General features: G+C 40.8%; 1 protein-coding gene across 3 annotated transcripts in view; it reads right to left on the bottom strand.

Moving 5' to 3' along the window:
- LOC101167886 (cell adhesion molecule 1) overlaps nucleotides 1-26,202 on the bottom strand; it is a 196,512-nt gene that overhangs the window by 41,389 nt on the left and 128,921 nt on the right. For 2 of the 3 annotated variants that reach the window (XM_011482434.3, XM_011482431.3), the window contains exons 2-4: nucleotides 24,885-24,905; nucleotides 18,407-18,553; nucleotides 1,449-1,601 (exon numbers count right to left, since the gene is read on the bottom strand). In XM_011482434.3, the coding sequence (XP_011480736.1) occupies nucleotides 1,449-1,601; nucleotides 18,407-18,553; nucleotides 24,885-24,905 (321 nt within the window). The remainder of the gene's footprint in view (nucleotides 1-1,448; nucleotides 1,602-18,406; nucleotides 18,554-24,884; nucleotides 24,906-26,202) is intronic. The other variant, XM_011482432.3, reaches the window with a different exon arrangement.

Genomic DNA, 26,202 nt, shown 5'->3' with positions numbered 1-26,202 from the left:
GGCTGTAAAAATGGGTTTCAAGCTTAGTTTTAAAAATGGACAGAGGATGCATCACGGAGGTTAAAATGCAGAGTGTTCAGATCTACGGGGCACAAATATGAGAAGCTGATCAGCTGATCTGAGGCACCAGAGAGGAGTGTAGGGAGAAAGACTCTCAGAGAGGTAGGGCGGGGTGAGACCATTCAAAGATTTAAAAACAAATAAAAGAATCTTGAACTGAACCCTAAAATAAAAGAAGGGAAGCCAAGATGTAATGTGGTCTTTCTTTGGTGCTCCAACCAGAATACGAGCAGCAGCATTTTGAACCAGCTGCCACCGCAAAAGAGAGTACTGACTAACCCCTAATCAAAGTAATTTACAATACTCTAGCGGTGCATAACAGTGCAACGCAGCTCTTCTCTGCTTCGGAATCTGCAGAAATTATGTTAATTGCATAAATGGTTGAAGAGTTATTGGTAGTTCAAAGAACGTCAACAGTGTAAACGGGATAAAAAAAAAACTATCTGAGTAGGGTGTAACATTACAAAGCACTGTGTGAAGGAAATTGATACATTTCCACCAAATCTCTGCCCTGGGGGAGGGAATATTGTGGAATCCCCAGTTTATAGTTTTTATACTCGTGTGATGGTGATTATCTATGGTCACAAAATCCTAGAAATAAATTCTGTTCCATTCCAGCATATTTGTACACGAATTAGGTCTAACTTTGTCCGTCGTGTTCTGCAGGTAAGACAAATGAAATAGTAATTACTTAATAGACCAGAGGCTTTGTTCATCATGCAGCTTTCATTAGTTATGCATGATTAAGCATTAAGTGAGCAAAATGCTGCCCTAAAACCTCAGAAACGTGACTGCAACGTCCACGCCATGTGTACATTCATATCAATTGCACTTCATCATGTCTCAGTTCATCCTCAGTGAAACGTTGTCGGACGTCAGTTAATTGAGAGCTCTAATAAGATAAAAGGTTACTGACATTTCGCTCAAGGACTCTTTGTTGTTGCAGGAATGTAGCATCTTTATTTCAATTGTACAACTGAAGTAATATCTTTAAAGTGCTTTTAATTCATTTCAATCCCCCATGAAGACTGCATGTATAATAAAGCTAAACTAGAGCAATTTCTTTCCTAAGCATCAAAGTGTGGCACAGCTGACTCTCAACAGGGAATTGTTTGGAGCAGCCAAGTCAACATTCACCAGGATTCACAGAGTCAACACAGCTGCCAAAGTGACTCGGTCTGAGCCATCAGTTTCAGCATCTGCTCCTTTTCGTTATGCTGTCTAACACTGCAAGAGCTTAATTGGCTGACATTTTGTTTCAGTTGCTAAAGATATCAGAATCAAAGATCACAATTATTTCATGTTCACCATCTATAATCAAGCAGAATTTAATAAAAGAGTGCGTGTCTGTGTGAGAGAGGGGTTCACACATGGTTCCTCACACCTACCCAGGACAGTGATGTCTGCGTAGGCTTCCTGAGGAGGATCTGTGTAGAGCTGGCACACGTAACGTCCCTCATCGGAGAGTGACACATTGGACAGAGACACCCGGAGTTCGTTGTCAGAGAAATTCACCAGCTGGAACCGGCTGTCCTTGAGAGCTGAGGGGATACAGAGTGCAGGGACACAAACATGAGACACGGGGTGAGAAGGAAGAGAAAGTGGGGGCGCAGCAAGAACGAGAGAGGATGGAGGACGGCGAATGAGCACAAAATCAGACATAGGAGGGAGAGAGAGAGAGGCCGCCCTTTTGCAGGCTTTCTCCTTAATTGAGTAAAAGGAAAGTGAGTTTCAAAATAATTCCTCCGAGTTGATTTCTAAAGTACCTTTACAGTCCACAGAGCACTCGCTAAGAAAGGGAAGTGTGATGAGCGCTCAAGAAAAATTCCTAACAAGCTACAGAACTCTTAAAAATGGGCCGAGACTGGTCATGGATGGATGCGTCACCTCACATATTCCACTGACAGAAGAGTCATTCAAACACACATAATGAAGGAAATCGCAGTGTGGAAGAAGAGAGACTCGGATGTCTCCAACTCTGAGTCAAAAGCAGACTGGAATCTGTGCTAATACCAATATAGATTGGCTGAATTTTCTTATGGTGTCATCAAACTAGGTTAGCCATTTCTTTGACTTCCAGTCACTGCTTCTCATTTGGGTTAGCATTCATCCCCAAACACTCTTTTACATAAACAGACTCTGCCGATTTGACTGGGAGGCCTTTTGATGTTCTGACTGGCCTTTTTAGGGCCCGAGCACGGAGTGCAAGGACCCTATTGTAATTCGAATGTTTATTATTATTATTATTATTATTATTATTCTACCGGAAGAGTCGCCTTTTTGAGGCCTTTAACATACCCCAAAACTCACCAAATTTGGCACACACATCAGGAGTCGCGAAAAATTTCGTATTTTATAGGAGATTGGCATGGGCGCACAAAAACGGCTCGATAGCGCCACCTACAGTGACTTTTGTCCCGACGCCCCGCATACGCTTTAACGTACAAGCTTGATTTTTACAGGGCATGTTCTTCAGATGGAGACCTACAAAAAAGTCTGAAAGGACCCACCTGTCAGTCGCACAGGAAGTCTGATATTTTGATGACAATATGTCATTTTTGCTGTATTTTGGACATTTGCAGGCCTCGCTCTAGAACGAACTCCTCCTAGAGATTTTGGAGTAATGACTCCAAACTTTGGTTTTGTAAACTAGACACATGTCCGATGTTAAATTGCGAAGCTTTTAAGTTTTTATGGATGTTTGTGACCATGGCGGCGCGTCAAAATTGGAGGTCGTTTCGAAAACACGCCATGAAAAGAAAAATGGCCATTACTCAGCCATGCATAATCCAATCTAATCCAAAATTGATGTGCATGATTGTAGTCTGACTCTGAACACATCTGCAGTGAAAAAATCTGGAAAAAGTGTAGCGCCACCTGCTGGCAAGAGGAAATGACATGTTTTACTTGGAGCATCACTACTCCGAGTAGGATGAGCCGACACACCTGAAAATGACGTCCACCTGTTGAAAAGCCATTGAAGTTTACTCTGACAAAAAACCATAACTTTCAATGCGGGGGTGTGGTCGTGACAGAGCGGCAAAGTTGGGCATCTCGCTATGCACACAAAAGTTGCTCTCACGTGCACATTCCTTGTCCAATCTCACTGAAATTCAATGGATATGATGAAGCTTCTATTCTGAATCCATGGATATGACAATCTTGGACGAGCTCTATAGCGCCACCTAGTTATTGCATTGGGCACATTCTGCCCTGTATTTTCTCTTTGCTTTGTCCGATGTGCATGAAATTAAAACTGGAGATACTCAGAAGGGTCCTCTCTCATCATGTAAAGTTTCATGGGTGTACACCTGACGGTGCCTGCGTAACAGGAAGTGGTCGATTATGTGCACCCAAATAATAGAAATTTATTATAAATCAGCCGTTTGTCTCAGGAAGCTGAGATTTCAGAATTAGATGCCTTTAATAACCTCCAGCTTTGATATGTAACACTATAGGGTCTACGAGAAACTTCATCACTTGATTTTTTTAATGAAATTTTGGACTGAACAAAGATTTTTAGCATAAATTCTGTTTAGGTTATCAGCACCAAGAATTCAACTTTCATAGGCATTTATGTGCTACTGCTTCCTAAAAAAATTCAGAATGATTGAAGTTACAGGTGACATCTTAGAGAGCATTACATCCAAAAAGGTCCGAAAACGTCTTTTTAGGCAAAACTACAAACACCTATTTTTTTTCATAACTTAATCATCATATATCAACACCATTTATTTTTTTAAATGTAGGGATCTGTGTTTGCTGCCTTCCATATTTTTTTCAGAAGTCCAGGTGAAACAGATGATTTTAAAAAAATCCTGATTCATCCCAAAACCTGTGCTTTTTCCGTCTGGACTCCAAACAAGTGTGTTTTAAAATTACTTATGCTTCAAATATCCACACCAAGTTTCACACGCATATAGCTGAACATGTCTAAATGCTTCTTGAATATTCTTTACAGATATAAAATGAACTGGTCAACTGTAGGATGTCATTTCCTCTTACATGCTTAAGTCTTTTCCTCATGCTGCAGCCTGCTCCTCAATCATCCCTGTTGCTGGAGTCAAATTTCACCCCCCCCCCCCCCCCCACACACACACACACACCAGCTGCCAGTTCATATGCTAACTAACCCAGAAGTGAGGTGACAATAGTTTAGACACAAGAGGGAGGGCAGACTGCTTTTTCATTTGTTTTGTATGTCTTTCATAGATTTTTATGAATAATCATTGCTTTTCTAGTCATGTAAAATGCAATTAACCTAATATTTTATCTTTTTTTTTTACAAACAAAACATATGAATGTGCTCCAAAACAAAACCCAACTCTCAGTACAGTTCTACAGATGTAACATAAGACTTAGACAGTAAATGTCTCTTTTATCCTTTTTTAATCAATGCTGCAACTTCTTTTCCTTAATATAAATCCAATGAAATTAAACTACAAAACCAAAAAACACAACGTATAGCAAATTTCTCTAAATAAATTATGTGTATATACAATATGTAGCACTTTTAAACAAAATAATAACAAATCCTTCCAATACAAGCACAGAAAAATAGAACACAAAATTTAAAACCCAAATTTGAAATGGCAATTTTAAAAAGATAATTTTTTCAGCCTGCTAAAAGTGCACAATTGTAAAAGCTCTTTTATATAGACAACTGTTTGGTTGCTTAGAGCTCTAAATATAAAAACAATGCCTTTATGGACGTGGCACGGATGGCACGGATGTTCAGCAGGGTAAACCCCAAGAAAGCGGCGGGACCTGATGGAGTTCCCGGAAAGGTTCTGCGGGCCTGCGCCGATCAACTCTCCCAGGTCTTCACAAAAATCTTCAACCTGTCGCTAGCTCAGGCTTTCATCCCTGCTTGCCTGAAGTCATCCACTATCATCCCGATACCCAAAAAGTCCTCATCCACAGCCTTCCTCACGGACTTCCGCCCAGTTGCACTCACTGCTGTCATCACAAAGTGTCTGGAGCGGCTGCTCCTGGGACACATCAAAGACTCCCTCCCTCCAATCTTCGTCCCCCACCAGTTTGCTTACAAAGCAAACAGATCAACGGATGATGCCATTTCCATCACCCTCCACACTGCGCTGAGCCACCTGGAACACAGAGACACCTACGCCAGGATGCTCTTTGTGGACTATAGCTCAGCCTTTAACACAATCATTCCTGACATTCTGGTCAACAAACTGTCTGAACTAGGACTCCACCCACTCACCTGCTCGTGGATCAAGGACTTCCTGACAAACAGACCACAGACAGTCAAACTTGACCCCCACCTCTCCTCCACCCGGACGCTGAGCACAGGCTCCACACAGGGATGTGTGCTGAGTCCTCTGCTGTATACACTGTACACAGCAGACTGCAGACCAGCCCACACCAGCAACACCGTGGTGAAGTTTGCAGACGACACTACTGTGGTGGGGCTGATCTCTGGGGACGACGAGACGGCCTACAGAGACGAAGTCCTGAAACTCTCAAGGTGGTGTCAGGCTAATAACCTCATCCTGAACACCACCAAGACCAAGGAGATCATCCTGGACTTCAGAAAAAACAGAACAGATCCACCCCCACTCTACATTGATGGAAACTGTGTGGAGAGGGTCCACAGCTTCACCCTCCTGGGCACCACCATCTCTGCTGACCTCACATGGTCTAACAACACCATGACTGTCATCAGGAAGGCCCAGCAACGCCTGCACTTCCTGAGAAAACTTAGGAGGAACGACGTCAGCCAGGAGCTGCTGGTAACGTTCTACCGCTCAACCATTGAGAGCATTCTGTCCTATGGCATCACAGTGTGGTTTTCCCACTGCACCGAAGCAGAACGGCAGAGTCTCCAGAGAGTGGTAAAGACAGCGCAGAGAATCATCGGCTGCCCCCTCCCCTCACTGAAGGACATTTACCAGTCTCGCTGCCTCAGCAGAGTGACTAGCATCACCACTAACTCCACCCATTCTGCTTTCCCTCTGTTTGAACTGCTGCCCTCTGGAAGGAGGTACAGGTCCATCAGAACCAGGACAAACAGACTAAGAAACAGCTTTTTTCCACAGGCAATTATCATACGGAATGCACATACGTCCACCAACCACACCTCACTCTAATTTTACTACAATGCGTGCAATATCCTGACTGTCTAACCGGGTCACTGTGCAATAACTTGATATTTATTAAGCTGTGCTCACAGCAACTCATGTAATTCCATTCTATTTTATTCACAAATATTTAATATTTAACAGTTTCTGTCCATATTGTTCATTTTTTGTTAAGAGTTGTAAATACAGTTTTTCTTTTTCTATTCTATTTTTATTTTTATTTTATGTAACTCCTTCACTCCAAGGCTGCTGCAATTTCATTGTATCCCCATGTACAATGACAATAAACGATTCTGATTCTGATTATATCACTTAGACACAGATGGAGAACCATATCAACTGGATTGGTAACAGCAACAACCACCGACCAAGCCGGCAAGCCCTGGCAGAAAAGATCCCCACAACAAACACTGCAGGCTGTTCCATAAAAAATATAGTTTTACCATTGCCTTGCAGATCACAGTTGAAGTGGTTTAGTTTTCCTAAAAAAATTCAGAATGATTGAAGTTACAGGTGAACTTTTAGACAACATTTGATCCAAAAAGGTCCGAAAACGTCTTTTTAGGCAAAACTGCAAACACCTATTTTTTTGCATAACTTATCTTTCAAATATCAGCACAAAAAAATTAAAAACGGTAGGGATCTGTGTTTGCTGCCTTCCATATTTTTTTCAGACTTAAAAGTGTAACAGATGATTTATAAAAAATCCTTTTTCATCCAAAAACCTGTGTTAAATCTGTCTAGACTTAGTATTAAAAACTCTCCAAGATGAATGTGCCTGACTCCACCTGCAGGTGGATCACAGACTTCCTGACGGACAGACAGCAGTATGTGAGGCTGGGGAAGCTCGTCTCAGATACTCGGACCACAAGCACCGGATCCCCCCAGGGCTGTGTCCTTTCACCCCTGTTACTGTCCCTGTACACAAACAGCTGCACAGCTGGTCACCTGTCTGTCAAACTCCTGAAGTTTGCTGACGACACCACACTCATCGGCCTCATCTTTGACGGAGATGAGTCGGCCTACAGGAGTGAAATAGCCAGGCTGGTGTCATAGTGCAGCGCTAACAACCTGGAGCTTAATGCTCTGAAGACAGTGGAGATGACAGTGGACTTCAGGAAGGCCCCAGCCCCCCTCCCCCCTGCCATCCTCTGTGACTCCCCGGTGACCTCTGTGGAGTCCTTCTGCTTCCTGGGAACCATCATCAGCCAGGACCTCAAGTGGGAGCAGAACATCAGCTCCATCACTAAGAAGGTCCAGCAGAGGATGTACTTCCTGAGGCAGCTGAAGAAGTTTCACCTCCCTGAAAAGATGCTGGTAGACTTTTACACCGCCATCATCGAATCCACCCTCACGTCCTCCATCACAGTCTGGTTCGCTGCGGCCACGGCCAGAGACAAGGCCAAGCTGCAACGCGTCATCCACTCAGCAGAGAAGGTGATCGGCTGCCACCTCCCGTCTCTCCAGGAGCTGCACATCTCCAGGACCTGGAGGCGGGCAGCCAGGATTGTAGCCAACCCCTCTCATCCATGACATAATCTCTTTCGGCCCCTCCCTTCTGGCAAGAGGCTCCGGTCCATCAGGACCAGGACCTCGCGCCACAAGAACAGCTTCTTCCCCACTGCAGCCAGCCTGCTGAACAGAACCCCAACTCCCCCAGGTGACCCCCCCTCCCCCCCCCCCCCACCAAAGGACTGTCGGTGCCACTTACAGGCCCCACCATCCCAGCCCATCTGTGCTCCCACTTTAATTCACCTTACTCTACTGTATATAGTGTGTTGTTGTTGTTAACTTAATTTTTAACTTATTCTTAATTGCACTATACACCAAGTCAAATTCCTCGTTTTGTAAAGTGCGCTCTACTGAACCTGGCAATAAAACTTTTTCTGATTTCTGATTCTATTAATCATTGTTTTTTATTCATTCAAAATGCAATTAAATCAATATTTTATCTTTTTTCTTTTCCTTTTTCTTTTTTTTTAATCTCTTATATCCTTTTTTATAATCAATGTTTGAACTTCTTTTCCTTTCTATTGTCATGGTTTCAGTTTGCTGTCTTTTTTTTCGCTTTAGTTCTTGTTCTGTCTTGTTTGGTTCTGTTTCCTGTTTTATTTTGAAAGGTTTCCTGTCTTGTCATGTTTTTGAGTTTTACTTCCTTTGGTCCCCATCTGCCCTAATCGTGTTCACCTGTGTCTTGTCTGCCCTGTCTGTATATAAGTCTTGTCTCTGCCTTCCTCCTGTGCTGGTCCATTAACTTCTGCTCATGTTGATCACGTCTTCTTGTCTGGCGTCCATGTCCCTTGCCAAGCCACAGTAAGTTTTTGTTTTTAGTTTTGTCATCCTGCTCTGCAGCGCTTTTTGTTAGTTAAATAAACCCACTTGCCCTGAACCCGTTTGCCTCCCGTCTCTGCGCCTGGGTCCTACCTGCTGTCGAGCCTCCCCCCCACACGACATCTATACATCCAATGAAATTAAACTACAAATCAACAAACACAACTGATAACAAATGTCTCTAAAAAATGATGTGTATATTTGCAGAACCTTAAAAACACCAAACAAATAACAAATGCTTCCCAAATAAAGCACAAAAAATGGAAAACAAAATGTAAAACCCAAGTTAGAAATTGCAATTTGAAAAGATACTTTTTTTCAGCAGCTTTTCAAAATCAATCACCAATTCTACTCTTCTGTGGATGAAACAAAGAACTCCAGAACAATGAAGCCATTTCTCTAAGTCTCTCTCACCTTCAGTTTTAAACAAGGTCTGTGAAAATCCACCATACATTGGTCACATGAACTCAGAGACCTGCTAAAAGTGCACAATTGTAAAAGCTCTTTTATATAGACAACTGTTTGTTTGCTTAGAGCTGTAAATATAAAAAAAAATGCTTTTCTATCACCTAGACACAGATGGAGAACCATATCAACTGGATTAATAACAGGGTGGCATGTTTAGACAACATGAAGCTGTCCATCACATTTTTGACCTAAACATGTAAACACATCCTTGGCTCTGCGGTTAGGAAATGGTATTTGGGAATCTCTTTATACCAGGAGCCAGCCTGGCCATTGGAACATCGCCACAGTGCCCATCCAGACTGGGACAGCAACGGGGTCCACTTCAGAGCCGTGAGCTGCTGTGTTTAACTCCAGCTGTCCCAGCAAGGGAGACAACTGCAGCAACATCCACTGACCAAGCTGACAAGCCCTGGCAGAAAAGATCCCCACAAGAAAAACACTGGCTCAGGCAGGCTGGTCAAAAAAAAATAGTTTTGCCATTGTCTTGCAGCTCGCAGATCAAGTGGTTTAGTTTTCCAGTAATGTCAGTCAAGAATGCAAGTTCAGATTCACAATGTTCATATTCACCATATTCAACAGACATCTCCTCCAATAGCACCTTAAAAATCCTGTGCTGTTTTGCTTTGCAGCTGAGGTTGTTTACGATTTTCAGAATAAGAGTCATTATATGTCCAGAGCCAATCACTTCTGCACATAAGGCCTGCTGGTGAATGACGCAGCAGTAATGCAGACATTTTGGAAAGTCTGGGTCAGCTTTACAGTGAGTGATGAAACCTGTTTGTCTATTGATCATAGCAGGAGTCCCATCTGCAGTCACTGCTACCAGCTTTTCTAATTGTACCTTTTTCTGCACAAAAACTCCTTCACCGTGTTATACATTTCAACTCCTCTTGTAGTTGTCTGTTAGGGCAGATGTGTCAGGAGTTCTTCTCTTGTGGAAACCAAAAGCTATGCTGTACTGTTGCCGTCCACAGACTCATTACACTGGACGTTAACCACCTGCACTTTGCAAGATCCCGGTCCAGCTAATTGGCCAAGTTATCAGACATAGCTGACACTCATCTAGACATTGTAGTGGAAATTGAATGAGTTCTATTGTTCTCATCCTTAGGGACAGTGATAGCAATTATCATCATTGCTTGAATTTTTTTCATGCTATATGCAAAAGTCTTTGTCCCTTAAGGCAACAGATTACAGCCCCCCCCCCCCCCCCCCCCCCCCCAGGCTGCTGTCGTATTAACAATAGCTTGGAGCTCCAGAATGGACAAGAAAAAACGACGAGAATGGCTCGAGCAGGGCGTTGCTCACGGGGCGGTCGCTCGTGCCATGCGGTCGCACGTGCTCGGGCCCGCTAAATGCTACTTGTAGCTTTAATTTTCTTTTTCTTTCCTTTTTCATCACTTGTTCAAGCTAACTCAGCTCATTTTTTTAAAGGACAGGCAGTTTATTATTCCCCAACAGGCTCTACACTTAGCATCATGATCATTACTAAAGGTGCAGCAGGCAATGAGCAAGAACCGTCATCCCCCAATCTAATTTGAGAGCTCTTTCAAAGCCTCTCCTTAAAGAGAAACAATGATGCTTAGACACTTTGAGAGACATAACACCTGTGAGGGAGGGAAACCCTCCAGTTTGGAAAAGCTAAGTGCAGATTAAACATTTGACACGTTTTCATTGCTTTCTGATTGCTTACTTAACAGTTTTTGTCAGTATCTGCATTTTTTTTTTTTTTTTTTTGCAAAATACAGCTTGAAACAATACTCTTTAAATTTCAAAAGCAGTTATGGGGAAATTACCACATTTTTTTGGACTATAAATCGCTTCGGAGTTTAAGTTGCAGCAGCCAAAAAATGCATGATAAAGAAGTGAGAAATAATATACAAGTCCCACTGGAGCATAATGCAACCTTCACCGGGCATGTACGAGCGTTCAAAGATGTGCTAAATACAGGTTTTGGACACACTTTGGCATATTGTCTTCAAACTGAACTGTCCCTTTCTGATACTAGCACAAGCACAGTGGAAAAAGGCTCACCGATATAGCCGATATATGAAGAACTTCAAGTCATTTAATCCCGGCCGGCCATAGATTGTAATTATTAATTTGTCCTCCATGATCAATTTTCAACCTATTGGTTATACAGTGTTTTGAAAAACAACATCCATACATGAATACTTAATTTGAATCCCTGATTGGTCAAAGTTCAACCAGATTTTACTTTCAACGTACATTGGCCTAATCTTTTAAATTCTTCATTCTCTATGTTGCTTTGGAACAATTCCGCCAAGCCTGGCGTACAACTGAGCAGCGTTTCTTTTTTTGCATTGGCCTCAGTAAGAAATACTGATATACACCTACAGTGCCCTCTAGTGATTCTTACTATTTATTTATTTTTTTAAATTGTGTAAGTCGTTCCCCTGCCCACTGTGCAAGGAAAAGACAACTTATACTACAATAACATATGGTAGTATTTTATTGTAGTGCCTTTAATCGCACTGCTTTGCGATTAAAGGCAAGTTTAATCGCAAAGCAGTGTGGTGTGATACTGAAGAAGCAATTTTTTTCAGTCATAAAGAAGAAAAATGTCTTTGTTTACCAACAATTAGCTTGTTGGGATGCCATTTATGTGGCCTGCTTCAAAATGCACTCAACATAGTTTGGACCGGTTTCAGACCTTAATTTGACTGAAATAGTCAGGTGGGGCCTTTTTAAAAAAGCATGCATGCAAAGAGTGCCTGAAAATCTCAGACTTAATTTTACACAAAGAACTGATAAATTCGTAAGAAAGGTGAAAACTTCAATTTGTTGGCTTTTGAAGAGTGCTAAGGCACAATGCATACTTTGGTCTTTTGTTTTCACACATTTAACACTTGCAGCTTTGTTTTTGCTCTCTGAATGATTATGTTAACTGTTGCTTTTCACTTGGGACCATATCAACCCTATTTTAAGTTACTTTTAAGGAATTAAGATTGCCACACTTTTCCCTACTGAGGGCTGAAACCAGCAACGAATTGCGGTTTGTGATTGAGAGTTATTCCGTTAGCCGAGGGATTCAATCTTGTCATAAACAACGTTATCAACATTATTGCATTAGATACTTTCTGCACATCTTGGTATTAGCAGAAAAGCCAACTAATTTCAGATGATTAAAGGCTGATCTACAAATAAACATGTCTTAATCCTTTTATTACAAGTTTAAGGTCTAAAATATAATTAACAGTTTAGGACTACATACTGTCTGTGGCTCTTGAGTAAGCAATACTGCAAAAATGTTAATAACTGTTGCTATTTTATACATAAAAGCACCAGCACCACTAGCAGTGGTTTGATGTTTATCATGCCTCCTCGCTTTAATAAATGTATTCATTTTTATGTTCAAAACATTATCTTGCTGTTGTACGGAGCCCGTGTCCTGACATTAAGATATAAAAATATATCTTGTTCCCACAGATTAATATCTTGTTACCACAGGTTATTATGTCGTTCGCACGAAATACTATTCCGTTCCCACAAGATACTATTCCGTTCCCATAAGATACTATTGCGTTCCCTCAAAATACTATTCCGTTCCCTCGAAATGATTAACTCGTGCGAACGCAATAATTATGTCGTTTGAACGCAATAATTAATCCGTTCGAACGCAGTAATTATTCACGTCATAAGTCATTCACGCGGATATGCTCTCTGTACGCCGGCAAAACTAAGCCGCTTTCAGCGGTAACTTCTGTGTCTCTGTGACCCATTTTCGTTCAAAAAAGGAACATGAAAAACAAAAATGATCACTTTAAAACTGTCTCAATGAATATAAGAAAAATATCAAAAGATTTATGATAACTAGGCTGCTTTGTCATACGATAGCTCCTGCTAGGCTACTAGCGCCGCCGCAGAGCTCTTTGATGTATGCCGGCATTTGGGCAACTGGCTGGTCTGTTGTCAGACAGCTGATATTGTAGTTTAGGGTCGAATAGGAATAATAATATTCAGGACTTGTCTTTTATTAACTTTAGCAGTCAGTCGCTTTACATTCGAAGGCTATAAGGATACATGCTAACTGACTAGCCGATCATTGATCCTGTTATTAATTTACGTCATAGATTTACAGCAGATACCTTCACATTTCTGTCTGTGTGTGTCTCATTACATTGCATTGAAGACACGCAGGATGTTTAGAGAACAGATTTATTTATTTTAAAAAGCACAAAAGCATCCATCGTATTCACGTTCATTCACATGATGATGATCTCTGGTACACCCTCCGGTCATCTTGCTGCAAAGCCGCTTCCTGCCGCTACTTCCGTGTCTCTGTGAGCATTCAATAGGGGTGAAAATAAAAGCAAGAATGGTCGATCTGTTATTGTCTCGATGACAATCTGAAAAATATCATATTAAGCTGGCTACTTCGCCGAAAGCACTTACCTTTAGCGTGTAGCATAACAACAATAGCAGTACGTCACGTTTCCCAGAATGCTTTGCGGCCAACCATTGGTCTTGTTGTTAGACCTTGGTCACAGGGACACGGTGATTGGCCAATGATTGGCAGGAAAGCATTCTGGGAAACGTGACGTACCGCTATTGTTGTTATGCTACAAGCTAAAGGTAAGTGCTTTCGGCGAAGTAGCCAGCTTAATATGATATTTTTCAGATTGTCATCGAGACAATAACAGATCGACCATTCTTGCTTTTATTTTCACCCCTATTGAATGCTCACAGAGACACGGAAGTAGCGGCAGGAAGCGGCTTTGCAGCAAGATGACCGGAGGGTGTACCAGAGATCATCATCATGTGAATGAACGTGAATACGATGGATGCTTTTGTGCTTTTTAAAATAAATAAATCTGTTCTCTAAACATCCTGCGTGTCTTCAATGCAATGTAATGAGACACACACAGACAGAAATGTGAAGGTATCTGCTGTAAATCTATGACGTAAATTAATAACAGGATCAATGATCGGCTAGTCAGTTAGCATGTATCCTTATAGCCTTCGAATGTAAAGCAACTGACTGCTAAAGTTAATAAAAGACAAGTCCTGAATAGTATTATTCCTATTCGACCCTAAACTACAATATCAGCTGTCTGACAACAGACCAGCCAGTTGCCCAAATGCCGGCATACACCAAAGAGCTCTGCGGCGGCGCTAGTAGTAGCCTAGCAGGAGCTATCGTATGACAAAGCAGCCTAGTTATCATAAATCTTTTGATATTTTTCTTATATTCATTGAGACAGTAATAAAGTGATCATTTTTGTTTTTCATGTTCCTTTTTTGAACGAATATGGGTCACAGAGACACGGAAGTTACCGCTGAAAGCGGCTTAGTTTTGCCGGCGTACAGAGAGCACATCCGCGTGAATGACTTATGACGTGAATAATTACTGCGTTCGAACGGATTAATTATTGCGTTCGAACGACATAATTATTGCGTTCGCACGAGTTAATCATTTCGAGGGAACGGAGTAGTATTTTGAGGGAACGCAATAATATCTTGTGGGAACGGAATAGTATCTTGTGGGAACGGAATAGTATTTCGTGCGAACGACATAATAACCTGTGGTAACAAGATATTAATCTGTGGGAACAAGATATATTTTTACATCTTAATGTCAGGACACGGGCTCCGTAGTGTTGCCTAGAACAAACCAAAAATGGTTTTGAGTTCTTGTGTAACAACTAAACAGGTTTTTTTCCCCAACCAATCCTTTTTAAAATTACATTATTGTTACCTTACAAAAAAATATAGTTATCTGAACCACTTTAGGATTAAATGCGCTGGAGGCTTTAAGCTATGTACACATCTATGCACACGTTTATGAATGGGCATTCGGCCCAGATAAGCAGGGAGTGGCAGGGAGGGGCTTATTCTTTTTCTACTGTTTGGTAGCGCACGTCCGCCACCTGCAGTTGGTAGAGGTTTGGTGGGAAATGTCAAAGCGGTGCAAATCTCGTGAATCTTGCTCCAGGGTTTTAAATTATAGCTATTTTACAATATTTAAAAAAAACTTGGTGTCATTATTAACTTCTCCTTCATGATCAATTTTCAAGCGGTTGGCACTCCTGTGACTTAAAGGACGCCACCCCCCGATGTACCATTTTGTTATTTGAGAAACTCAAAAAGCAGAACATGATATATTACATAAATAATTAATTATCTTCTTGCAATGTCTTGACATGTTAAAAGCTTTAACATGTCTTAAATGTAATCAGAAAACACCATATTTTCTTCAATTAAATATCCCACTGCAGAGACTCTCAGAACTATGGATTTTTGTGAATCTTTGTATGTGTTGAAGTAACTAACCTCCTTAACTGTTATTGTCACTGCATTTTATGTTGTTTACACATTGATTGTGTTGTATACTTGCACTCTGTTCAATAAAGTTAGGAAGAAAAAACATCATCACGCATACATCACTACCAAATCAGAGTCCCTGAAATGCGAAATGCAGGTTTATGTAAGTTTACATAGACTTTCTGTTGAAAACAGTTGAATGGCAGTTACTGAGGCTGTTGTGTACATAGCTTTAGACCTTCAGGGGCTCACAACTTAAAGGCAAGTCTTTTTAGCTCGGTGTCACATAAATGCTGAGCCTTTGCGGCACAAAATCAAACATCTTCTGAGGAGTGATGCAGTGAATAAATAAGACTTCTATTGCGTCGCTGTCTGAAAAGGTCCAGCTTCACTGATAAAGGCTCATTTTTCTCATTTCGAATGACAACTTGGCTAAATTGCATGTCATTTTGCATATATCTGAAAGAATAAAACCCTCGTCCAAACAGTTCTGGCTTTCCCCCTCTAACCCACCACCAAATTCATCAGTTTGCTTTGACACACATTTACTTATTTGTGTGGTCTTTACTGCTACTGTAATGCTGAAATTATTCTGGCTTCTCTTGCTTGTAGCCGCTGTTCCTGGAGCTCTTGGAGTGTCTCTGTGTCACTGCTGTTTACCTCCTTGTGTACAAAAGTCTGCCACTGTGTCAGGCAACCCCGTTGACAGATAACAATGCCACTAGCTGGGGGGGGCACAGAGCCAGCAGTCCTTCAGGAACAGTGCTGAGAATGGCCCCACTACGGGTTTTAGTGGCCCCCCCATTACCAGAGACACAAATAAGCAGCAGCAAACCAACAACAATTCATCCACCTGTCAGAAAATCACACATATATTCGCAATGGAGCATAAGCAACACTGTTTTCTGATATTGAAAAAGGCGTTTTATTGACTTTGGTGGAGAAAATGACATGTTTGCAGGCACACATAGAGCAGCTCAATAAAAAAAAAAAAAAAAGAAGCGTAAAAGGGTATTCTCACCTCGTGGTAAGATTTTCTCTTTACTAAGTTAACGGCAATGTCACTGTGGTCTAACCGCTGATAATGGTGCTTGTTTGCCTCTTGGAGTTTGAGGATATATAAAAACCCATTACTCTCCCAATGCCGGTTTCCATATAGGTTTGGGCCTGTTAAACAAATATGGTGGCCAACTTTCCTGGTGCTGCTTGCAGTTGATAGAGCATGACCCAATCTCCCTGCCCAGACTGCTGGGCTAAAACTGAAATGGAGGGTGTGGGATTCTCACCTTGTACTGTGGCTTTGATGGAAAACTTTGATGGAAGACAAAAACTTGGTTCAAAGTGGCAGTCGCCCATTCGCTCATGCATAATCATAATGTTCAATATCCTAATCTAGGAGATTATCGTAAAATCGAACCGTGACAAGGACAAAAAAGCATTTCCATTATGGTAGCACTCTGAATTATCTTTTTATTAATCTTGCAGCATTCTGGGCTTAATGACTTGTGCAAAAGAGCCAGAAAGTCAAGGACAGATGGAATCAGGATTGCACAGAAAACCTAACCTAAAGCTGGTGAAACATGTAGCCAAAGCCACTGCTTACAAAAATACAAAAACAACAGTTATGTGTCATGAAAAGGATGAGATGTAGAGATACAGATTCTTAAAGGAAAAATCACAAAAATTCAAAAGGAAGAGAACAATCTTGAATGTTTTCCACTTAAAGTGGGATTTTTTCCAGTTTAAGGAGCCCCCCCCCTGAGAATGCCATGCTAAAGCTTTCTACATGTCATTAATAATATGACAACTGTGTTGGTTGACAGCTATTATTGTTTGTGAATGTTTGCTCCCAGAAATGACAGAGATTTGTTTAAAAGGCCTGTGGCATTTTAAATTGTCACATTTCAAAAGGAATTCACTGTTTCACTTTTTCCTCTATAAAATTGCACTTCAGGATTCATTGTCTATGAGTCACTCAGTTCCAAACTCATTCACTCAAACTTATACCTTCACTTCTTCAAATATATAGTCAAACTGAAGATAATAGTTAAACAATGTTTAACGCTGTGAAATGTTTGCAGATGTGCTATTCCCCTTTTTTAAATCAATTGAATAAAAATTAAATAATATTTCAGTGCTATTTCTGCAACTGGCTGTAGATCAGAGCAAATAACTAAAATAATTTAGATCTATTTGTAAAGAATAACAGGTGATGTAATCTTTAAAGACCCACTCCAATGAACATTGTGATTTTGGTGTTTTTAACATGTTTTTGTAGCATTTTACTGATGATGAAGGACATATAATTCAGCTAAAAATTGCATTTCTGAGTATTTCTTTATTTAAATCAGGAATAATCAAGAGCAGATGAAACATATAAATTAAAACTATAGAAGCTCTTCTCGTAGTTCTGTTTACTTTATCCAAAAAGTAAAATGTTTTTTTGCTACAGTGTAAGTAAGGGTTAATGGCCGACGAAGTGTGCATTTTTGCTTTTTAACGCACGCCGTGGAAGCCTGAACCGTCCGACGCGAGTAAAGCAATAAATATTAACCAGTTTTTAGTCCTTAATTCTTGTTTTTGTTCCGATTTGGATAGCTTTTCTCACAAAAAGCGGACTATTTGTTATGTAACAAATAGTCCGCGTCGTGCCACACCACCGCTGTAGTCAAGATTCGGCGATATATATATGCTGATTGTCCCGATGGGTTGAATAAAGCATCAGTTCACAGAGAAAGTTCACCTTTTACTGCTTGTTTTTGTCCAAGTAATAAAGCAAAAGGTTGTTTTAAAGAAGCCGGCGCAGTGATACAAAACATTGAAGCTAGGTGACCGGAACTTCTTTTTTCACCGTGCTGTTATCACTGTGGTATATCACTTTTTAATGTACACCCAGCAGCCAATCAGAACCGAGTATTCACCTGGACCATGGTATAATCAAGGATAACTGACAGGACCTTTGAAACTTAAAAATGATCTGTTAAGAAAAAACGTTTTAGTAAACGGAGAGAAATCCCTTTGAAATGCAACAAAATCCTAACATAATTTTAGAAAACTATGATTTATATTTTCAATTCTAGCAAGTCACATCCTAATTATGGAGGGATACCTTCCAAAACATGTCAGAGAATGTGTTCAACACTGTCTCTGGTACTCACGTCTGACATCTCTGAAGTAGATGGTCTGTCTGTTGGGGTTGAGCAGCTGAATGACGGAGTCATCGTTGTTCTTCACTCTGCAGCTGATGGTGGCCGTTTCTCCCTCAATCACTGACACGTTGTCAGTTGCCAAGTTCTGACTGTCAACTGCACAAAACAAGCAGAAAATCCAGAGGGGTAGAGATGAAACAGGCAGCAAACACTGAAGACTGAATATTTGGAGTCTATCAAATATTTAGATTTCTCACAACCGACACAGCACATGCGGCGCCGGTATAGGAGTAGTACAGACTGTCTGCAACCATGTCTAATCGTTTTAATATTAGAGCCATGTGCAGTGTTTGTCACTATTGATCTCCTTGGCTGAGAGAGGGCCCTGTGAGCCAGTGCCAGATGGGCTGTAAGCTCTGCTGCCCACGAAGATATAGAGAGGGGAGAGGGTAGGAAGAAAAAGAAACAAAGAACAAGTGTAAGTGGCAGGTAGTAGATACGGACAGGGTGGAGGAGGTGCAGAAGGGAGAGGGGGGCTCAAACAGACCAGGCGGGAAACGAGTGCAAAGGGATAGATGGGCCGAGTGGGATGCTGTTTGTGGCTAAGCTCTATCAGAGCTCTCCATCTGAAGTTCCATGTGACCAATGTGTGCTCAGCGTGTGCACAGGTTCTGTTCTCAATCTATAGGAACACAAACGTCTGAGTCGCCTCCTGAATTGTCGGCGTTGTCAGTGGCAGAACCTGGGTTTTGTTGTCATAACTTACAACCCACTGAACCCCCCTCTGAAAGACACAAAAAATCCAGGCTTTGTTCCTCCTGTCTTCATAGAATAGGAAGTATGGAATTAAAAGTCACCTTGTGCCATATTTATCTAGCAAACTTTTACAAAAAGCTTTAAGAATGCCTTTTAATACCTCAGACTGACACGGGCGGACATATAAACCTCGCAGTCGCAGCGCCCATAAACCATCGCAGGCGCATTTGCATGCTCAAGTTGTCAGGCGCTTCTATTGCATTCTGACATTTACAAAGTGGGTGAAGGGGGAAAAAAATCGCTGCATTTTCAGATAGTGATAATGGGAATAGACAGGCAAACTAAAATGATTCAAAATGAACTCTGTGAATGCAGCGGGCAATAAGAAATTAACCTCCTGTAGAGAAAAGCTTCTCCGACCTGTCTGATGCAATAAAGCAGCCATTTTATCCCACTCTGTCGCCAGGGCTCAGGTTCGGGACAAAAGGAAGGTAATGGGTGAACCACACACGATTATGTGCAAAAATTACACAATCCAGCCAGTTAAAGGCCAATAGTGGCTCAACATTGGACTTTAATGTTTACCATGCATTATTTTGCTTAAGTTTGGTGGAAGACAATAAAGTTAAATTGTACAATCTTATATATTCTACATCCTATAAATATAGGAAGGTGTGGAGGAGATGGAGCCATGCTTGCCGTATTCTTAACAGCCACTAGGGCAGAAACAATGACATTAAACGAGTGGTTTTGCAAATTGGAAAAAAATAAATGCATGAAAGGTCAACTTTTTCCATATTTTTATTAAAAAGTTTTAAATTATCATTCACACGTTTGTTCCTAAGCTATTTACTGTCTGTTTTTGTGCTCACAATGAATTGGACTCAACGGTCATGATGGTCTGAATTGTCTTGGAAATGTATATTTTAATCACCAGTAAAAGATCTAAAAAAAAACACAAATATTTGGAATTAAAAAAGGGGATGTTTTTTTCATACAACCTTTTTTTTTTTTTTAAAGGAAATAAATACACATTTTAGTGAAATTCAATTGTGATGCAAACCTGATGACACAATAACATCAGTTATAATATTATAAATCGGTGGAAAGCTGCTGTAAAAGCTTATTTTTTCTCAACACAGTTTAACCTGTAAACCCACTACCTTGACTAAAAATGCATAAACCTTATTTTCATTTGTTATTGTGAATATGCTAATGTGGCTCACGCGTAGCAGTGTCATACTGTTTTTTTTGTGTGTGTGTGTGTGTGTGAGTTACTAGCAAGATTGGGCGTTAGCGTAGCCAAAGTAACAACTGTTCTAGTGGTATCAGTCTGTTTTTTTTACTTGTTGCAAACAAGGTTGAAAGTTGTAGGTATTGTAAATATGATAATGTGGCAACATGTCACAAACATTTTGACATGTCACGTTTTATAGTTACTGTGAACACATCTAAAACAATCTGACTGAGTGAGGGACTTATCTCCGATTCTTTTATCTCGTTTGATGCTCCTTAGTGTTTTGTGCACCTTATATATGACCTCATTTCAAATATAGAACAGTCTTTGCCGGCCATGTAATTCGGTACACCTAATAGAGCAGAAAATATGGTAGGCTATAAATTAGTTCTAGTAAATACTGATTATAAACAAGAATAATAACAATAAATTCAATACCAACATTTACCTCAATAAAAGATGAGATAGATGTGTTCAGATTCAGCTTCGTAGATAAATGTGTTGTTGAGTGTCCAAGTTTAGGTAAAGTTTACTAATATACAGTATAGACCAAAATGTTGGACACACCTTCCCATTCATTTAAATGGGAAGGTGTGTCCAAAATTTTGGTCTGTACTGTATATTTTAATGTGTAGTTGGCTAAACCAGGAACAAGCTGTTTCAGTACTGAAGCTCTACAAAGTTTGCTATTTTTTGACAGGAACTTGAAGGTAAAACACAGAAAATTTTGACTGCTCATTGCCGAGTTGAGCCAGCACGTCCTCTCGTTAATAAGTCTGTGAACATGTGGCAATACAGCAGGTGATCGTCCAGTGCATTCAGCAACTGACAGCAGATTTGGTTTTTCTAATGCTTTTCTGGTGGTCTTTGAGTTGCTTCCCTCCCTTGTCAATATTGGGGAGGTGTCCAAATAACAGGTAAGTGGGGGAGTTCATCTGCCACTTGCATCCTGCCTTCTGTTGTATATATAATGACAACTTAGGATGATATGAATCAGAATTCCTTTGTAGATTTAATAAATGCTGAAGTGGAAGGCAATATGAAGGTTTCTGATGACTATTTCATTGTATTGCTGTAAAAATAATATGTTTGGCACTCAAAGCAGAAACATAGAGCAGCCTCAAAGCAAGGCTATGCTGATCCCCAATATGTTGGACTGAGAGAAAGGGAACGGAAACGATAAATTCTCCAGAATGTTAAGTAGCCCCAAGCAAGGTTGGTACCCCTCCAACATTCACAGCCAGGCTCATCTCCAATTCAAAACACACATGAATAACGTTGCTGTGATTAGCAATCCCATCAAAGTGAAAACAGGCTACTTTGTGGAACATGGAGGGTTTTCGCAATTGAAGTAAACATTTTCAATTGCCTCAGCATCCTAGTCCTGATTGGGTGCAAATGAGGGGAGGCAGTCATTAATTCTGGGTGGTGGGTTGGAGAAGGGTAAAGGGGGGGGAGAACATAGATGACTGGCTGACAAATTCATACTCATTCCAGCAGCTGTCTGGGAGTATAAAGTGCCTGCATCTCTACACATGGCTGCCCTCCTGTTCCTGCATCACAACATGCTGAATGAAACAGGAAATACAGACCTTCTGAAGTCTGTGCGCTCTCTGAGGGGGTGTACAGTCGGGCATGAAGTGTCTGGCACGAGGCTCGTCAGCCGCACTCAAAATCCAAAAGGCACCATCTCTCAACTTGTTTAACACAAGCCAAGGAAAATCTAGAAATATTACAAGACTGGCTCTAGCGTACAAAAAAAAATCGTTTGAATCAAATTTCTCCATTTGTGAACTTTTCTCTCTTGTTTTCTCATAAGAAACTCATGAAAGCGGCGACAAAAAGCAGGACGGTCTGCCTCTGTGCCTTTCCTCTGAGACATGACTGTCTGCGGCTGCAGTCAAGAAACCACCAGACCATCATTAACAACAAAACTTCTTCTCCTTCTCCTGTTCTACCTTTTTAGTCCCCTTTATCCTTTAGTGTCATTAAATCCCCTTCCTCGTCACAAACTGCATTTTTTAGAATGCTCACAACTAAGAAGCGTATCATCAGTGCAGGTTTTTTTCTGGATCGTTTGCATGGGAAGATTTTCAAAAATGCTGTACCCTCTAATTTGCTGAAACACAAACCTTCAGTGTACCTCATTGTAAAAAATATCCTGTAACACAAGAAGAAAATTGCTTAGTAGGACAAAGAATTTCAAACTCCCTGAAAAAAAACATCAACATTTTATATTTTTATTTAATACTTCCTTTTATCATCCAGACTTTGCTCAAATTTTGTCCACTTCCATGAAAATCCTGTTTTTGGTGCTTTTAACATCTTTTTTGTGGTATTTTCCTCATGATGGACATATTTATAAGGACAATTAAGATAAAAATTGCATTTGAGCTTTTTTTTAAAAATTCAAATCATTGTGAGTCAGGACCAGACAAAAATGCCATTTGAAAAGCTTTTGTGACGTAGAAACTACAATCAGTGGACCACCAACCCCCACTCCTCTCTGATGCATCTGCTTGTAGACAACTTGGTTTTCCCCGTCTGAGCTGGCATCTGGTTCAAAACTGTACGGCTGGATAATATAATATTATTATATTATTACAGTAATGTTAGGTTGGGCTGTGAGTGACTGTAAGATAGTTTGAGAGTGTGTAAACAGATGCATGACGGGAAGGAAGTGGGAGGCATACTCCCCGCAAATGGTCCAGCTGACAACAAATTCTTCAAACCTACTGTTGCTTTGCAGAAACTGTACTAGAAAAAGAGAAAGAGGTTTTTGGGATATTGTCATCTGCCTTTATAAGATTATAGTGGTTCTGCTTCATCACCAGGGATTTTTTGGAATGTAAAATAAAAAATAAAAAAAATGTGTAAACTGCTATAATTCAGAAGAGTAATGCTATTAAACTAGCATTAAATTCTTGTTCTAAAATTTGTAGTTATTAAAGAATACATTTGATGAAGTACAGGGATAAACAGTTTGTAAGACGTTCATTTGTTTAGCGATTTCATTCAGCTTTATTTAAGAACAGGATGTTTGTCTACCCTTAAGATCATATCCTTTAAGATTTTTTTTCCTGTCTACATGTACTGCATTTAATGAATATTTCTAAACATTTTTTTTTACATTGAAAACAAAAAACACAATTATTTCTTGCGTAAAAGAATTGATCTTTACAGAAATGGAAAGCAACAGTCAAATTTAAGGCCATGTCACACAGCCACCACGTACTTTTTGCACATTTTCGATGAGTGACATTTTGGTCTATCGTGATACATGCATGATAATCCTAATTCAGCATGTAGACGTCTGTGAACAGTTTTGGTCGATGGGTCGTTACGTGAAATCGATTTTAATTTTGAAAATTTTAGGTCTGTTAACGCGTATTTTACATAATGTATACGCAAATACGCATACATCCGGACACACAGGGGAGCCAGTTTAGCTCGTGCTGGTTTGCGGCGCTTTCCGTCCGTGAAACCAGGGTCCGAATCCGGGCTGCTTCCTATTCCCTGCCTTCCCTTGCCGGTCCCAAGCCCCGATAAATTGAGAAGGTTGCGTCAGGAAGGGCATCCGGCGTATAACATTGCCAAGTTAACCATGCGACTCATCCTCGAAAGGGAGGTTGTTTCGCTGTGGCGACCCCTGATGGGAAAAAGCCGAAAGAGAAAGAATACGCAAATTTGTGAATTTCGACGACATTTACACATATGTCTAACAGACTTTTAAGGATTTATAACTTTCATATCGCTTATATGGCGCATACATTACATTAAAATTATGTAATTGACGCATAAATCACTATGTGTGACGCAGCCTTTAAATTTCTCTTGTTAAGCACTGACTTATGAACTGATGAAAAACTTCAATTCATTTTAACTCATGCTGACTTTCTGAATGTTTCTCAAGAAAAACAGCAAAGTGGCTCAATCTTTGCCCATACGTGATCTTCACAGCTTAATATCAACTTTGCCAGGGATTACTGAGGGGAAAATTAAAACTGAAAGAGGCTTTTTAGCCAGCCTCCTGTCAAAAAGAGTCAGTCATGGCTTACTGCTTCCTTGATCAGTCAGTAAGGTGTTACTAAATGACTAGCAAACATCTGAACTGATCAAGACAGGCCTCTATGCACCATTATATCATTCTTTCAAGGGAATTTCAATGCTTAGGGTTTTGGAAATGCCAAAAAAAATGGAAGTGTGTAACATTTATGGGCGAACTGAGAGGAAATCAAGTGGACGAAAGGGAAGTTGAAGTCTGGCTTTGCCCGTGGAAAAATGTTGATTCGAGAATTACAAAGAAAAAACAGAGGATCAGCAGTTTGAGCACATGGCCAGCTTTACTTTCCTGAAAAAGGAAATACCAATATAGCAGCCATTCATGTAAACATGCACAGATGAACATACTGCGATGGACAGCCAATCAACAGACACAGATGCGCAGAAGCAAGCACTTCCAAATGAACAGCAGGTAGCAAAGAGATTTAGTACCTGTCACGGTTTCAGCAGCTCCTATCGCAGAGAAGGCCAGGGCGAGAGCAGAGCAGAGGAGAGAAAACAAAGAAGTTGTGAGCACATAGGGAAAAAAAGCAGAAAGCCACATTCTCTACTGGCAACTTTCTTCAAATTTGCTGAAAATACGGTTGGAAATGTATTATTTGTTGAGCTCTTTATAAAAATAGAAAGAAAGTAATCAGAAAGAGCTGGAGTGTGCAATCTCTTCTGCATTTTACAATCACACAAAGAAACTGAGGGAAAATTGTGCTTCCAACACTCATGTCCCCGATTAAGATTCTAGCCAGCCCCACTGTGGATCAGCCGCTGCCTCGAGATGCTCCCCTGGGGCATCCTGGAGAGGAGAGCACCCACTCGGAACAGTACCCAACCAAGCTGGCATCTCACAGGGCATGGGAGACTGGCATGTTCCCAAGTCCCTACGGCATTGCTCAGGGCCCCGTACCCCGGGGAGAGCTCCCATCATTCATTGTCTGTCATTCATAAGCAACACCCCACTCCCACCCAGCAGGTACAGAGTCACACATGACCATCTTCTCTGCACACACATCCACATTTTCCTATTAAAAAGAAGAAACTTTTCTTTTATAACACGCAACTCACACAGACTTCTGGGGCTTCTTTACTTTAGCCGGGATCCTCCGTGTTCGGTTCACAACATGCTGAAGTGACTGCTTGTCTCACTTGTCATTGCTAGTATAATAAGGGTGTAAGGTATGACACATGTCCTTGTTATGCACCTTTGCGCATTTTTCAGCATGTCAGCAACTCCCTCTTGACTAAAAAGCGTGAGTGACAAATCTCCCACAATGGAGAAACAAATTCTGAACATGCACCCAGGAGCCGCCACAAGATCTCAGACTTTCCACCGAAGGCTTTCCTGCTTTAAAAACTTCAAATGTCATTCAAACGACTTTCTTCCTATAATGTGATAATTCAATATAATGAGGTGTCTGGGTCGTCTGAGCTGAAAAGAGAGGCTGGTTTTAAGACTGGAGCATGAATGAGCTCTTGGTTTTTGTCCTGGTCTACCCAGCCCTCTGGACAGCCCATAACAAGGCTTTTGAGCTGCTTTAATTGCCAGGTAATTAGAAAGTTGTAGCAACATTATGCAAATAACTCTCATTATAATCTTGTGTGTGGAGCTGGTCTCCCCTCGTTTTATGTTACTCTGTCAGAAGTGGAGCCCAGTTTAGTGCACTATCTTCATATCAGGACACCTATTGTTTAATCTATATTCAAGCATGTTGATAAGCCTTCTGCTTCCTACTGATGGGCAATTGGATGATGCTGC

This window comes from Oryzias latipes, chromosome 13, assembly GCF_002234675.1.
Source record: "Oryzias latipes chromosome 13, ASM223467v1".
Lineage (NCBI taxonomy): Eukaryota > Metazoa > Chordata > Actinopteri > Beloniformes > Adrianichthyidae > Oryzias > Oryzias latipes.
The sequence above is the reverse complement of the archived record's forward strand: the minus strand, read 5'-3'. Positions and strand labels throughout refer to the sequence as shown.